Source organism: Acanthopagrus latus, chromosome 21 (assembly GCF_904848185.1).
Source record: "Acanthopagrus latus isolate v.2019 chromosome 21, fAcaLat1.1, whole genome shotgun sequence".
In the NCBI taxonomy this organism is placed as follows: Eukaryota; Metazoa; Chordata; class Actinopteri; order Spariformes; family Sparidae; genus Acanthopagrus; species Acanthopagrus latus.
Genome location: NC_051059.1, coordinates 25,368,444 through 25,381,207, shown reverse-complemented (window position 1 = coordinate 25,381,207; position 12,764 = coordinate 25,368,444). Strand labels below are relative to the sequence as shown.

General features: G+C 43.1%; 1 protein-coding gene across 4 annotated transcripts in view; it reads left to right on the top strand.

Moving 5' to 3' along the window:
* LOC119011177 (extended synaptotagmin-2-like) overlaps nucleotides 1–12,764 on the top strand; it is a 41,242-nt gene that overhangs the window by 667 nt on the left and 27,811 nt on the right. For all 4 annotated transcript variants that reach the window (XM_037084105.1, XM_037084104.1, XM_037084107.1 and 1 more), the window contains exon 2: nucleotides 878–1,265. In XM_037084105.1, coding sequence (XP_036940000.1) covers nucleotides 885–1,265 — 381 coding nt within the window. In that variant the 5' untranslated portion in view covers nucleotides 878–884. The remainder of the gene's footprint in view (nucleotides 1–877; nucleotides 1,266–12,764) is intronic.

Below are 12,764 nucleotides of genomic sequence, written 5' to 3'. Positions count from 1 at the left end.
TGCATGCCGAATTGTAGAGCACTTTATAATATTTCCTCAAAATTAAGTATTTTAAGTTCGCACTGATTTCAGTTTCGACAGAGGCAGACAAAATCAAAAGTGGACATTTTTCCAAGGGAGTCTCGTATGACGTCTTTTTGGTAGACTGTGGAATGACAGTTCAGGCAGGAGCCTGTCTGGATAGGCAGTAAAGGCTGTAAAATATTTTGTAGACTCGGTGAACTGTATTTTTATGTAGTATACAGATAATAAAATGCTAATAAAATGTTTGGTCTTGTGTGGATCCGTGTGTGGGTGGAGTGGAGCATGTTTGTGCTGTCATTTGCATGCGAGACTGCCAAGTTTTACTGCCAACTTGTTGAAGGAAAATTACAGTCAGATGAATCCTCTGTAGTAGGCCTGTTACTACACATTCAATATTTTAAATGAATCCAAATTCTAAGATGTTTACTGATGCATACTTGGGTTGCTTCCTCACAAATTAAATTATAATGTTATCAAATTTTTCAGATCATAGATGGTTTTTAAGGGAAGTTGGGCTCAGAAGAAAGGAAATGTTCCTTCATTCTTTCCAAAATGTATGTGCTGTCATTATAATTCCTTTTGGTAGTGGAATGAATCATATAAACTAGTATTTAGGATCTCAGTTGTACATTTGTGAGGCTCAATAGTTATCTTGTTGATGCTTCATCATGCTTAATGTTGTTTTAATCTCTAATACTGCATTTCTGTGATACAGTTGTTTGAACTTTGACCAGTGGAGATAAAACATCTTGCAACATGAGGCCTCTGCTTTCCAGTGATGAATCAGTTGCAACGTTATTAGCTGCCGTGTTTGACAAGACACTAACAGTTGCTGTCAAAAATGTCTTTCCAGTGTGGAAATGAGTAACAGGATGGAGGGTTCGGAGGGTCCAGGGTCCCGGGCGAACGGACCCATCGCACCGCCCAGCAGCCCGGTGGGCTCCGGTATTGGCCCACCTGTGCCCCCAGAGGAGATGGGCGATGAACCGCAGTCGTCTCTGACAGACGTCACCCAAATGTGGATTAACTTCGGCAAGACTTTTGCCATCATCTTCCCGATCTACATCTTGGGATACTTTGAGTTCAGCTTTAGCTGGGTTCTGATCGGACTCGCCGCGTTGTTCTACTGGAGAAAGAACTACGGCGGCAGGGACTACAGGATAAACCGTGCTTTAGCATTCCTGGAGCATGAGGAGAAAGCAGTGAAGCAAAGTGTGTCCACTGCGGAGCTTCCACCATGGGTAAGTCCTCCAGCTGCACTTTATAGTGTTATGGTATGGTATCATCAATATCTTGTCATTCTTGCTTTGTATTGACTCTGCTCCAAGCGTCACACTTCCCCCGGGAGTTTCCTCCAGCCAACATTCAGTATAGGATGTCAACAGTGAGGGTTTGCCTGCCAGACTGGCTGATTGGGATAACTTGATTCGCTGCCACGGCCAAAATGTAACAGCGGTTTCACTTTATTCAGTTTATTCGCTCAAAAATATATTTACTTTTCTTTCTCTGAGGGAAACTGGGGATTAGCGTTACCCAAAACAGCGCAGACAGAACATCACTCACACCCTTTTGAGTCTCAGCCAATCAAATCAAAGGATCGGATCAGTTTCCTGTAATAACCTGGTTTGGGTTTAGTGGTTAATCCTTCAAACTCTTGAGTGTGAGGAGTTCAAACTATGCTTGTAAAACACCCAATATCTCTCAAGTAAGGACACTGAGATCATTTATTGGTGGAAAAAGCTGCTTTTAGGCAACAAAGAGAGAAACTTATTGGCAGTTAGATACTCAAAGATGGACAGCAACTTGATTTAACTTCATTTCTTGTGTATTATTCAATACATGTCGATTAATTTCTTGATTAACTGACTAGTTGTTTGTCAGAAAATCATGAAAAATGTGTTTCCAAAGCCCAACATGAGGTCCTCAAACGTCTTGTTCTTCCACAAATGAAGGATTTAATTTTACTGTAAAGTAAAAGTAAAGAAAATATTCACATTTGATTCAACCTGCAATCTGATCATTTGCACTGTTTTTGTACAGTTGCCGTTTAATTGAATCGTTGACAACCAGTCCTCTAATCGATGAATCGCTGCAGCTTCGGCTCTTACCTCAGATGCTTCGGTGGGTGTTTTATATACAGTCGAAGGATCAATGTGTTGACATTCAGAGCGACCGGGCACAAACAGATTCATCATCTCGGACACTTGACACTCTGACACTTCCATTTTAAATCCACCAGGACAAAACAAACTGTGCAGCTTGTCACAAATAGCCATCAGAAAGGTCACACGAGCTCCCCGTCCCCCCCGTCAGTCCCAGGAGCCTTTTTTTTTTTAATCATTTCGATCTCCGTTAGCCACCTGAAGGAGCTGGAGTCCTGGATGAATAATTCACACATGGCCTGTGAGTCTGCGGGGCTCCCAGAGCAGGCGCTGTTATAGCAGGAGAGTCATTAGGCCTGTTCTGATTTTCACTTTCTGTCGTCATCTCTTCGCTGCCCGTCGATGTGCAGTCGGCCTCACCTGCCGCAATAATGAACAAGTGTGAAGGAAGAGGATGCCGACCGGCCTCGCGCCGTCACATAGCTGTCATTCTCTCGCTGCCTCGTCATTCTCTGGTTTTGACATGTGGCAAGTTGATCCGGTCTGAGTTACCAGTCGCCAGCATGCAGGGAATGGAGCTCGCTATCGGGTGTGGACACACACACACACAGCAAACCAGTAACATTAGCTTGTCAGGGCGAACCCTGCTGATGGGGATCTTTGACCCCTTGTTGACAGAGATCCATAAGAGCACTGTGTCATATCCCAACAGCAGGGAAATGGACGGAAAGCTTCAGTAATGTATGATTTATAATTTCCACAAACATGATATATGAGGAGGGTTTAAAGTCAAATATCTACCGTTAGAATAAAATGACTGGATGTAATATTACAGCTCGTGGAAGCTGAAATCATTTGATGTTAATGTTTGGCTTATGGATTATTTTAAGGTTTTCAAGCGTCTCTATAGAGGCTCTTGGATGTTTAGGACACATTTAAACCCAATACAGTGAAAAATAAGCGATTGCTTGTAATGCTGCAATTTAGCTCTGAGGGCCAAACTTTAAAAATTCACAATTTTAAAAGGATTTAGAGAAAAAAGCTGTAGGAGTTTGCAAGGTCCCATGAATTTTATAGATGTTTCAACATATTTCATGACATAAACTGGGAAGCATGGACCCATATATATGTTGTGTTTTGTGATGTACTGCCTAACATGTTCAAATATGGCGACTACTTCATGCCGAGAGGTGTTTCTAACATTTTGTCCCCTCTGTTTACATACATTAAAAACAATATCAGCACCGTGAAGGTCGACTTCTTAGCAAAACAGTTGTGTTAGATTGTGCAGGCGTCCTGCTGTGTGTGTGCGTGTGTGTGTGTGTGTGTGTGTGTGTGTGGACTTTGTAAAACTGGCACTTTAAAACACACTCCCGCTGAGTGTGGAGGAACATTTCACAATGTTTTAGCTCGTTCATTAGTCGGGGCGAGGCCTGTTGACTTGGGATTGCAGAGTTCAGTTCTTCAGGCCGCACCAATTATTTCAATAGCTTCGGAGTATTATTCACAGAGGGAGAAAAAGAGCTGACATTTGATCCGTGGCATGCGATATATATTTGGGTCTTAACCGTGCGTCCGTGTGAATTTTCGGGACCTTTTATGTAATTATGAAGCATTTCACACGATTCATCACTAAGCCTTTTTCCCAGACTTGAGGGATTTGCCGCCTCGGTAATAAAGAGGCTTCGATTCCGCAATAACATCGTTCTGTTATCAATGATGATGCCAGAAGAAAAAAACTGTGAGAAGCTCAGCGGATGGCAGCACGCCAGCCAGACCCCGAGCGCTGCCTCCTCCCCTCACAGAGCATCCCATCAACACACCCGCCATCACACAGACCTTGAGAAAACACAACGCTCAGCAACAACCCCGAGGCACAAAGCTTCGCCGTAAGCAGAGACGGAGTGGTGTCGAGCAGCTGGCGTGTTTGTTGTGTTGTGAGTCAGCAAGCTTATCTCTCGTCTTTATGTCGCACGTTCGACCAAGTACATGTCACAGATGTTTTCACCCACATCAACGTGGCGTTTGAATGAACAATGCTGATCAAGTCATTGTTGGCTTGATTAAAGGGAAACTGAAAGAATACCGGTGAAGGATGTCACAGGATTAACGCGTCCTGATAACAAACAATCAGAGGTGAACTTTGACCCCTGAACGACACTCAGACGCTGTCAGTCTGTTCCCACTCTACATCTGTTTTACCTCTGTCACACTGACCTCAAAGCTCAATGATAAGACGCTCATAGAGCGAAAAGACACCGATTCTTTAGGCTCAGTTTTTATTTGTTATATCATGACAACGCTGTGGTTAAGGTTTGGTTAGGTTAAGGCATCAAATCTACTCAGTTAGCTTTAGGAAAACATATTGTTTTGGCCTAAAATACCCGGTACTGTCATCACAAACACAGGCTGGAAATACTCAGTCTCATAGAAAATATCCAGTGGTGTCACAATTACAATAATGAAACACTGTCTCGAACAAAAGCTGCCAAATCTGTCTAAGAAAAGAGCAAAAGAAATCTATTTCAGCAGCAGGTTAAAGGCAAAATTCACTTCTTCAGGGCTGCAAGTGATGATTATTGTTATATTTCATTATTGATTAATCTGACAATTGATTTCCCGATGAATCAGTTATTTTTTTGGTCTATAAAATGTCAGAAATTGTGAAAAATGTGGATACATGTTTCTGAAAAGCTTTGTTTTATCCAGAACTCAAAGTTATTCAGTTTTCTGTCAAAATATTTCTGTCAGAAAATATTCACATTAAAGAAGCTGGAGTCATAGAATTTCTACTCTTTTTTCTAAAGAAAAGAAACAGATTGATCATTTATCAAAAACTAATCACTTCATTTGCTCATCTTTACAGCTCTATTGTTAATACTTTGGTAATCTGTCCTAACGATAGACCAGTTCACTGTACTGATCAAAGATTATTCAGTTAAGTATGTAGAGACTATGTGACATTTGCTTGTAACATTAAATACAAATTAAGTGTGTGGGGTCTTTTGTTCATTTGTTGATTAATTATGTCGTCAGTTAGATCCCAGAAAATCTAATCACAAATTTGCATAATCCATATAAAAACAGAGAAAAGGCTTAATCTCACATTTGAGAATCTGGAACGAGCGACATGTTTATTTGCCTGATGAATTATCATTCTGCTGCAGAATCGTCTTTAATTGACTATTCTCGGTTTTTCTTTAAAAGATGCATCATGTTTGTTTTACCTGTCTCTGAATTGGAGCCAATTCAAATGTCTCACTTTGCAAAATCGTGAAGCAACAGGTGGATTTTTATCTGATGGTTTCTGTTAATTTCATCATCCTAAAAAGGGGAGAAAAAAAAAAAGGCCAAATTAACGAACTTTTCACCTTCGTTGCACAGCGACAGACACAAACACTCTGTATGTCTGTATGTACAGTCACATCTGCAGCATAGTGGCGCTCAGTAAACCAACCGTGTTCATCGCTGAAATGTGGGTTTTGGTGCAGAGCCCGTCGTCTTGGCTCACTCGCTCAGAAAATATGCCTAGAATGAGGCTTGATAGGCAGCGTGGGCAGCAGCTCGTAGTTAACAGGCCAAGAATGCCCGAGGTAATGGTACAGTTTTATCTTAGTGGAGACAAACTGCTCCGTACGACTGCCTCGAAACACAAAACCAGGCTTCTACAGAGGCTTGTTCTCATCCTACAGGTTCCCTCCCTCGTGGACGTCAGATTCAAGTCAAGAGAAAACCGGATCTGAGTTCACGGAGTCGAAAATGAGAGCGTGATGAAGCGACTTCTGACTTAAAATATGCTAAAAATGCAGTTATTGTGACAGATTTGGTGATTGGCTGTGATCGTTTCTGCATCACAGTTCTCGTGATGTGACATTTGTTTGGATCTTCACCAAAAAAAACATGTTTTCTTACTTCTGGAGAACAAAATGTTCAGGCAGTGTGGATCATGATTCTGGCCGCTTTGATTGTGCAAAATAACAAATTCACTGCAAGAGAAGGACTTTAATCATTTAATCATTTATGTCCAGTTCATTCTAATTTCATCCCTTTCTGACATTTACGTCATGAAACACCAATCTGACATCAAACAGCTCTCAAAGTCGTTTGTGATTTTGTGCTTCAGCCTCAGTCTGTAACTCTGTACGTCCGGTCCTGATGACTCGATCTCCGTGTTGATCCATCCATCCATATAAGCAGGAAAAGGTTTATGACGAAGAGAGCGGAGATAAGAATCGTATAAAGGTTAATGTGATTAGCAGAGCATGACGTGAAATATAATTGATTTATCTTTTTCGTTTCCTGGGCTGCAGCCACCAGCTGCTGGACTGATACTGTTCAGTGTTCATACGTTTCTGTTTTCTCCATAAGCCTTTTTCGGATCACTGAGCGCGAGATTAAGATGCTACAAATGAATTTTAGTTGTCAAAGCGTCGTGTCTGCCCGCTCAAACACAAGTCATCTCAGTGCGTTTGTTCATCTGCATATCGACGGTCTGAACTGGATTGTCGACTGCAGACGTGCAGAAGTTTGAGAGTAATTTGGGGCTTCGGGCAACAAAATTCCTCCCAGCTGGCTGCCGGTTGTCGGGACGTGATGAACGTGGGGTCGGAGGTATGTTGAAATGTCTGCAGCAACAACAGCAGCAGTCAGTGCAGAGAAGGAATGAGGTCAGTGGACTGGTAGTCTGGAGGTTTTACACATGCAGGACGCAGGTTTGTGTCGTGAAACCAAACACCTGTGATTACTGAACGTTAAAGTGTGTCATGCCTTCCTACAGAACCTCTGTTACAGGAGCACAAAGGACTTACTTGTGTGGTCAGTGTGCAGTAATACTACACATGTGTTTCAGGGTTTAGAGGATTTTTTCCTGGCTTACGACGGAGCTAAAAAAAAAAAAAAAATGTCTCCACATTTTCTTTCCTGCATTTGGCTTTTTCCTTTTACATTGGAGAGAATGAAGGGAAAGTGTCCCCGGAGAGAATCGGACCAGGAATTATACTCATGGTTCTGACTCCACAGCAGCAGATAAACATACTGAACCAGGTGCACTTCAACGCTTTTACAAAACAGTGACTTGAGTAGGTCTGCATTAGACAGGAGAGGTCAGCACCGCAATCATTTTAGCTCTTTTCTGAGATTGGAATTAGTTTAATCCGCTGCTGAATTATCTGAGGTGCGACTGAAAGCTTAGGAACAGCAAACTATCGGTGGAAATACGAAACAGAGCAGTTTCTGGATTATTTCATCGCTTGCGCCCTGATGAACTGTGTCAGTGTTCGAGTCAGAGGAGAGAAAGTGGGAACTGTAGGTGAGGATGTGTTGGGTGGTGCAGGAAAAGCTCCGGCTCGCTCAGCTGATAACTTTTTTTTCCTTTGACGGTGAAATGTTAAAACAACGTGGTTCCAAACGGTCTGACTTCATCGTCAGCCCGTCAGAAGACAGATATGGAAAGTTGTCGTGACCGCAGAGTAACTGTTTCCCTCTGCGCCTGTTTCTGTGTCGCTCCGCCTTCTCTTCGTCTGGCATGGGTGGGGATTCCCTCCTCGTTTTCATGTGCCAAAGGGCGGAGCTGAGCTCCACAGCACAGGGTGGACACAGTGTGGAGGAACAGAGAGGCTGTGAGCTTCTCTGTCCTACTTTAACCTCCAGTCTGTTCTCCAAAGTCAGGACTGGTTAAAGGGACTTTTATCTCTGTTAGAAAGTGTTTACATCTGTTGAGCCGACTCCACACCCTCCAATGACAAACACGTCCACACACGCCACAAGTTAGTGTTGATGTTAACACCCCTAAAAACTCTTAAAGGGCTTAAAGTCGGATTCATAGTCATTTTTTAAGGGATTTCTTGGCCGCTGACATTCAGTTTTTGGGGACCAGGGAAGTTTCCTGTCCAATATCCAGTTTCCATTCAAATGTATTCAAAGTATATTTTCCCCTGAGAAAAGTTTTGCCTGTCAAAGGTTTTACAGAGAAAAAAACACTCCAAAAACATTCTTGAACAGCCTGAAATATCGTGGAAATCCTCAATAAACATTAGAGGACGTTTTATTCACTAATTTTGCCGTTTTCATATAATATTTCGTGCGATATTCTTTGTTTCTTTGCTTTATGGAAGCACGCTTATTGAGTGTGACTGTATTTTGAGGGTAATTTATTCGCCATAAAAGAGACAAAACACACAGTAAACAAAGTTAAAGATAGATTTGATCCATATCAAGATCATATTGTTAGTGTGAATTTGTTTGGCCACGATAATCGTGTTCCGTATTGTGACTTTTGCCAGTAGCTTAAAAGCGTAAAAATATTCAGGCTGTTTTGTGTAATTTGTTCCAACTAAAACGAGGCTATCAATAACATATATAAGGCCACATTTAATGAAATGGTGCAGGGAGAAGTTGTAGCTGACTACAGACTCACTATTGCAGGTTCTGTAACCAAATTCTACTAAACATCAAAATCCAGTTTTGTCTTGGACCTCAGCAGCACAACAGAGCGCTCAGTTTTCCTCGACTGGTCCCTCCGTGCAGTCGAACCTCCTCACATCCTCGACAGCTCGTCTCCCCCTCTGAGCCTAAATATAGACGTCAGAGTGGAGCAACCGTCTCGTCATGTAGGTTTCCTGTTTCTGCACCTTTCAACGCCGTCTGCAGTCGGAGGCGGAGCCGATCTAGCAGCTTCCCGTGTTGATTTTGTTGTCACCTTGTAGAGGTGAGCCACCGAGCTCTCATCAGCAGTGATGGTGGAGGCATTTTTTGTCATGTCAGTTGCAGTTTCACAGCACTCTGCAGGATCGCTCATGCTCTCCACACCTCTCGCTCACATGCATTGTATGTGGGGGTGGGTGTGGCTGCAGAGGGTGAGGATTTCCAAACAGCTGTTACATAGTTGAACTGTGAGTCGCACCCACTTGACTCTGTTCGACACAGAGAAACACTCATGCGTAAGCAAAAAGGGACGCTTCAACATGTGCCATGTGGGATGGGCTGCTGGTTCTGATGGTTCACCACCACGTTCTCAGACACACTTCCAGCTGACTGGCAGTATGTGGATGTGGCGGCAGAGTCAGGGGTCAGCTGACTAAATGTTCCCGCCAACTAATAGGCTAGTTTCGGAAGGAAAGCGAGGAAAGACGCTCGCTATCTGTAGAGTTTTGTTTTGATTTGTAGCTAATGCAAACCAAACCTGTCCTGCAGCTGCAGCCTCCAACTGGTGAAACAGAACGATTGTCTTTTCTGGCATTTGTTTAATTGCCTTTCGCTTTGACAGTAAAATCCTCAGCCAACTTTCTTTACTCTTCAAGTGACTCCTGCTTCCCTGCTGCTGTATGTAATAGATGTCTATTGCAGTTTGCAGTTGTAGCCTCCTTAAAAGTAAGGCTCAACATTTGACCCGGTTAGTAGAGCGAGCAGCCCGTGTACAGAGGCTTTGTTCCGGGTTCGAGTCTCGACCTGGGAGCCTTTGTTGCGTGTCACTCCCCCTCTCTCTCTCTCTCATCCTGTTTCCTGTCATATCTCAATCTGTCCTGTCAATAAAATAAATAAATAAATAAGTGGTGTATGCCTGAACACAATGAAACACCGGGAACACGACTCGCTAGCAGGCAGTAGGCTTGTCAGCAGCGAGAACAATGGCGTGAAACTTAAAAGCCGAGCTTCAACAGATAACGATGAGAGAAACATATTAATCACTGTTAAGACGTGATTGATCATGAAGAGACCTCGTCTTTATACAGCCTGAGCTCTCTGGTGTCCCCTCCATTAACGGCATCATCATATTGTCCATTATTTTGTCGTGACTAACACGTCAAAAGCTCCTGATTCAAAACAGTTTGACAGAAAGCTCCCAGCTTCACATAGAGAAGACTGCGTATTACGAAATGCGAGTGTTTGAGCCGGTGTGGACGTGTTTCTACAGGCAGCAGAGATGTGGTGCTGTTGGGTGAAGTTTACAGGCCTGTTAGACATTCCTCAACACTTTACACTCCAGATGATTCAACTTTTTTGCCTTTTATTAAGTTACCAAATTTAGATTGAGACCTCTGCGAGTGCACGACCGAGGAGACGTCCACGCTGATTCTTTGGGGGTTTTTTTGGCTTTGGGTGGGTTTGGATAGTGAATCTGCTGGGTAAGGGTGTTCTCCGGGTGTGAACAGAGCAGAAGGAAGGAAGGAATGACCTTAAAAAAACCTTTGTCCCCCTTCATTGTTGCTGTAAAAGACAGGTGCTCCATTTTTGTTTGAGGAAATGAATCAGTCTCCTTGTTTTGTCACCCTGTCGGCTGGAGAGTCCAGCACTGCATTTATTGTCTTTTCTCTTGCTTATCCAGGAGCCTTTAGTGGCTTTGTTGTTCACATTTCAGCAGAGTCTGTCCTCTTCTTTCATCTTAGATTCTGAGTTTTTAATCATCAGTTTTGTGTCTGAAGCTGAGTCACATTGGCTGCGACAGTACGAGTGTTATTTCCTGTTTACTTCATTAGTGAACAAGGTGTAACTGCTGAACTTCTTTGGTCTGAGAGCTTCTTTTTTTCAGATCCATATTCTGTTTCATTCTCTGTTGTTTGCCCTGAAAGAGGAGCGAGTAGATTGTGCTACCGGCGCTGCCTGTTTTATTACACAGATGACTCATTCTTTCCTCCTCTGGCTCTGATGGGTTCCAGCTTCTTTGTGTTGTGTTTTTTTTTTTGTTTGGGATCTGTCAAGTTGCAAACCCGCTGGTCTCGCTGACTGCTGTGATTAGTGCAGGTTCTTAAAGGACGGAGCTGGGACGAATCCAACTTGCTGAGTTCAGACAGTTTGTGCTCCAGTTAAATGCTCGGCGACATTCCAGTAACTCTGGTTTCTCTGTCCTTAAGTTGTCCACGCTGACTGACAATAACTGATGTAACTTGATTCCTTTGTTATTTTGTTATTTGCTGCGCTTCACGTACGAGTTCCCATGACATCATCACACTATCGGTGAGTGTTTCCCAGATGTTGCGGCGCGGCAGCTGGTAGAACAGACTTCCTCTGATTCAGTAATGTGAGACCGGTAGAACGAGGAACTGTAAAAGGAGTCAAATAAAGTCTTAGCTTAACCCAAATAACCTCATTTATAAATGAAAAATGGCTGTTTTGCTCCATAGCTCACCTTTATAGCTGGATCAGGCCCAATACAGGCAAAAAAAATGGATAAAATGATATTTTAGAGTTTGTAACTTTCTGGAAACTCATTAGAAATGTTTGATGGCTTGTCCCGCCCTCGACATGTTCATCTGTCCTTCAGTAAACGCCTTCTATATTTGATGATGCTTTTACGACTGAAGAGCGTCACCGGACGAGTGTGTTGCTCGCAAACTGACAACCAGCAGCTTCTAAATGAATATAGAGTACCGAGATGATTCGTGGAGTTTCCTGCTAGACAGATACTGGCAGCTTTGTTGCTAAACTAAATGCTAACTGCTGGTAAATGTAACCGTGGCTGCTGTTAGCTCTGAGGAGAGCAGCTTCAGCAACTTTTCCCTAAGTGAGCAAGTGTGGCTGACTCGTGTGCTAGTTATGATGCACTGTCTATGGAGCAAAGTGTCGGTCCTGTCCAGCATTTGTTTATTTGCTTTTGAGCTTTGGCAGTAAATCCTCAGCCATCGTTTGAGCTTTCCTTACTCTGGTCACATTACAAGTGAAATATGACTCCTGCTACCCTGCTGCTGGCCCCGCTGCTGCATGTCATAGATACCTCTGGTAGTTTGTAGTCGTATCGTCTATTGTCTGAGGAAGTATTGATGTCTAAAAAAGTAAAATGAAGCTGGGGATGTAGGACCGGTGAGAAATCAAGTGCACTTTTGAAGTAAACACACATGTACATGCTTCGACTACGTGACACTCAACAGATAACTGGGCCCCCAAACATCAACACGCCTCATGAAATCCAATCAACGCTGTCAGAGTCCAGAAAAAGACTTTGTTGGCAGCTTGTATAAGTAGTAGTTGGAATTTTAACCCAAAGAAAAACACCGTGTGAGCTTGTTTTGTTTATGTGTCCACGTGGACTGTGCAGTATGTATTCCCTGCATGGCTTCATGTGTCACTCGAGCCGTGTTTCTGTGACACTGAGTGACCTTTCGTTCTGCATGTTCTGCATGCTGCAGGCTGTTGGAAGTCGGTGGTAAGTCTGTGCTCTGCCAGCGTGAACTGGCACGGATAGCGGCCTAACAGAACAAGATAATTCTGTATCAAAACAACGAGGATGCAGCGTGTTTATCGTGCGTTCTTTGTTGTAATCACAGAGCAGCAGTTTCCCTTTTAACTGAAGTTTCAGACACTATCTCCCTGTTTTTTCTGCATTTGACTTGTGTTTGGGCGTGCAAATATTTTGCGTCATTGATATGACAAAACGTTATAAAGAGTGCACACAGTGAGTCAGAAGTAACACCTCAACAAGCTAAAATGTTTCATGACAGCAGGGCGTTGAGGGCTTAACGTGGACTTAGCTGTTATAATTTCTGATAAACTTTCTCAGTTTCTAATCATACTTTATCTGCCAGCTTTGGCTCTGACTTTTGACCCACTTACTGATCTCTGTGCAGAAGTCTGCCTTGATAACTCGCCCTCAATGACAGCTGAACGTGTGAAACATTTGTCTGGGAACTTGATGACGTTTCTGCC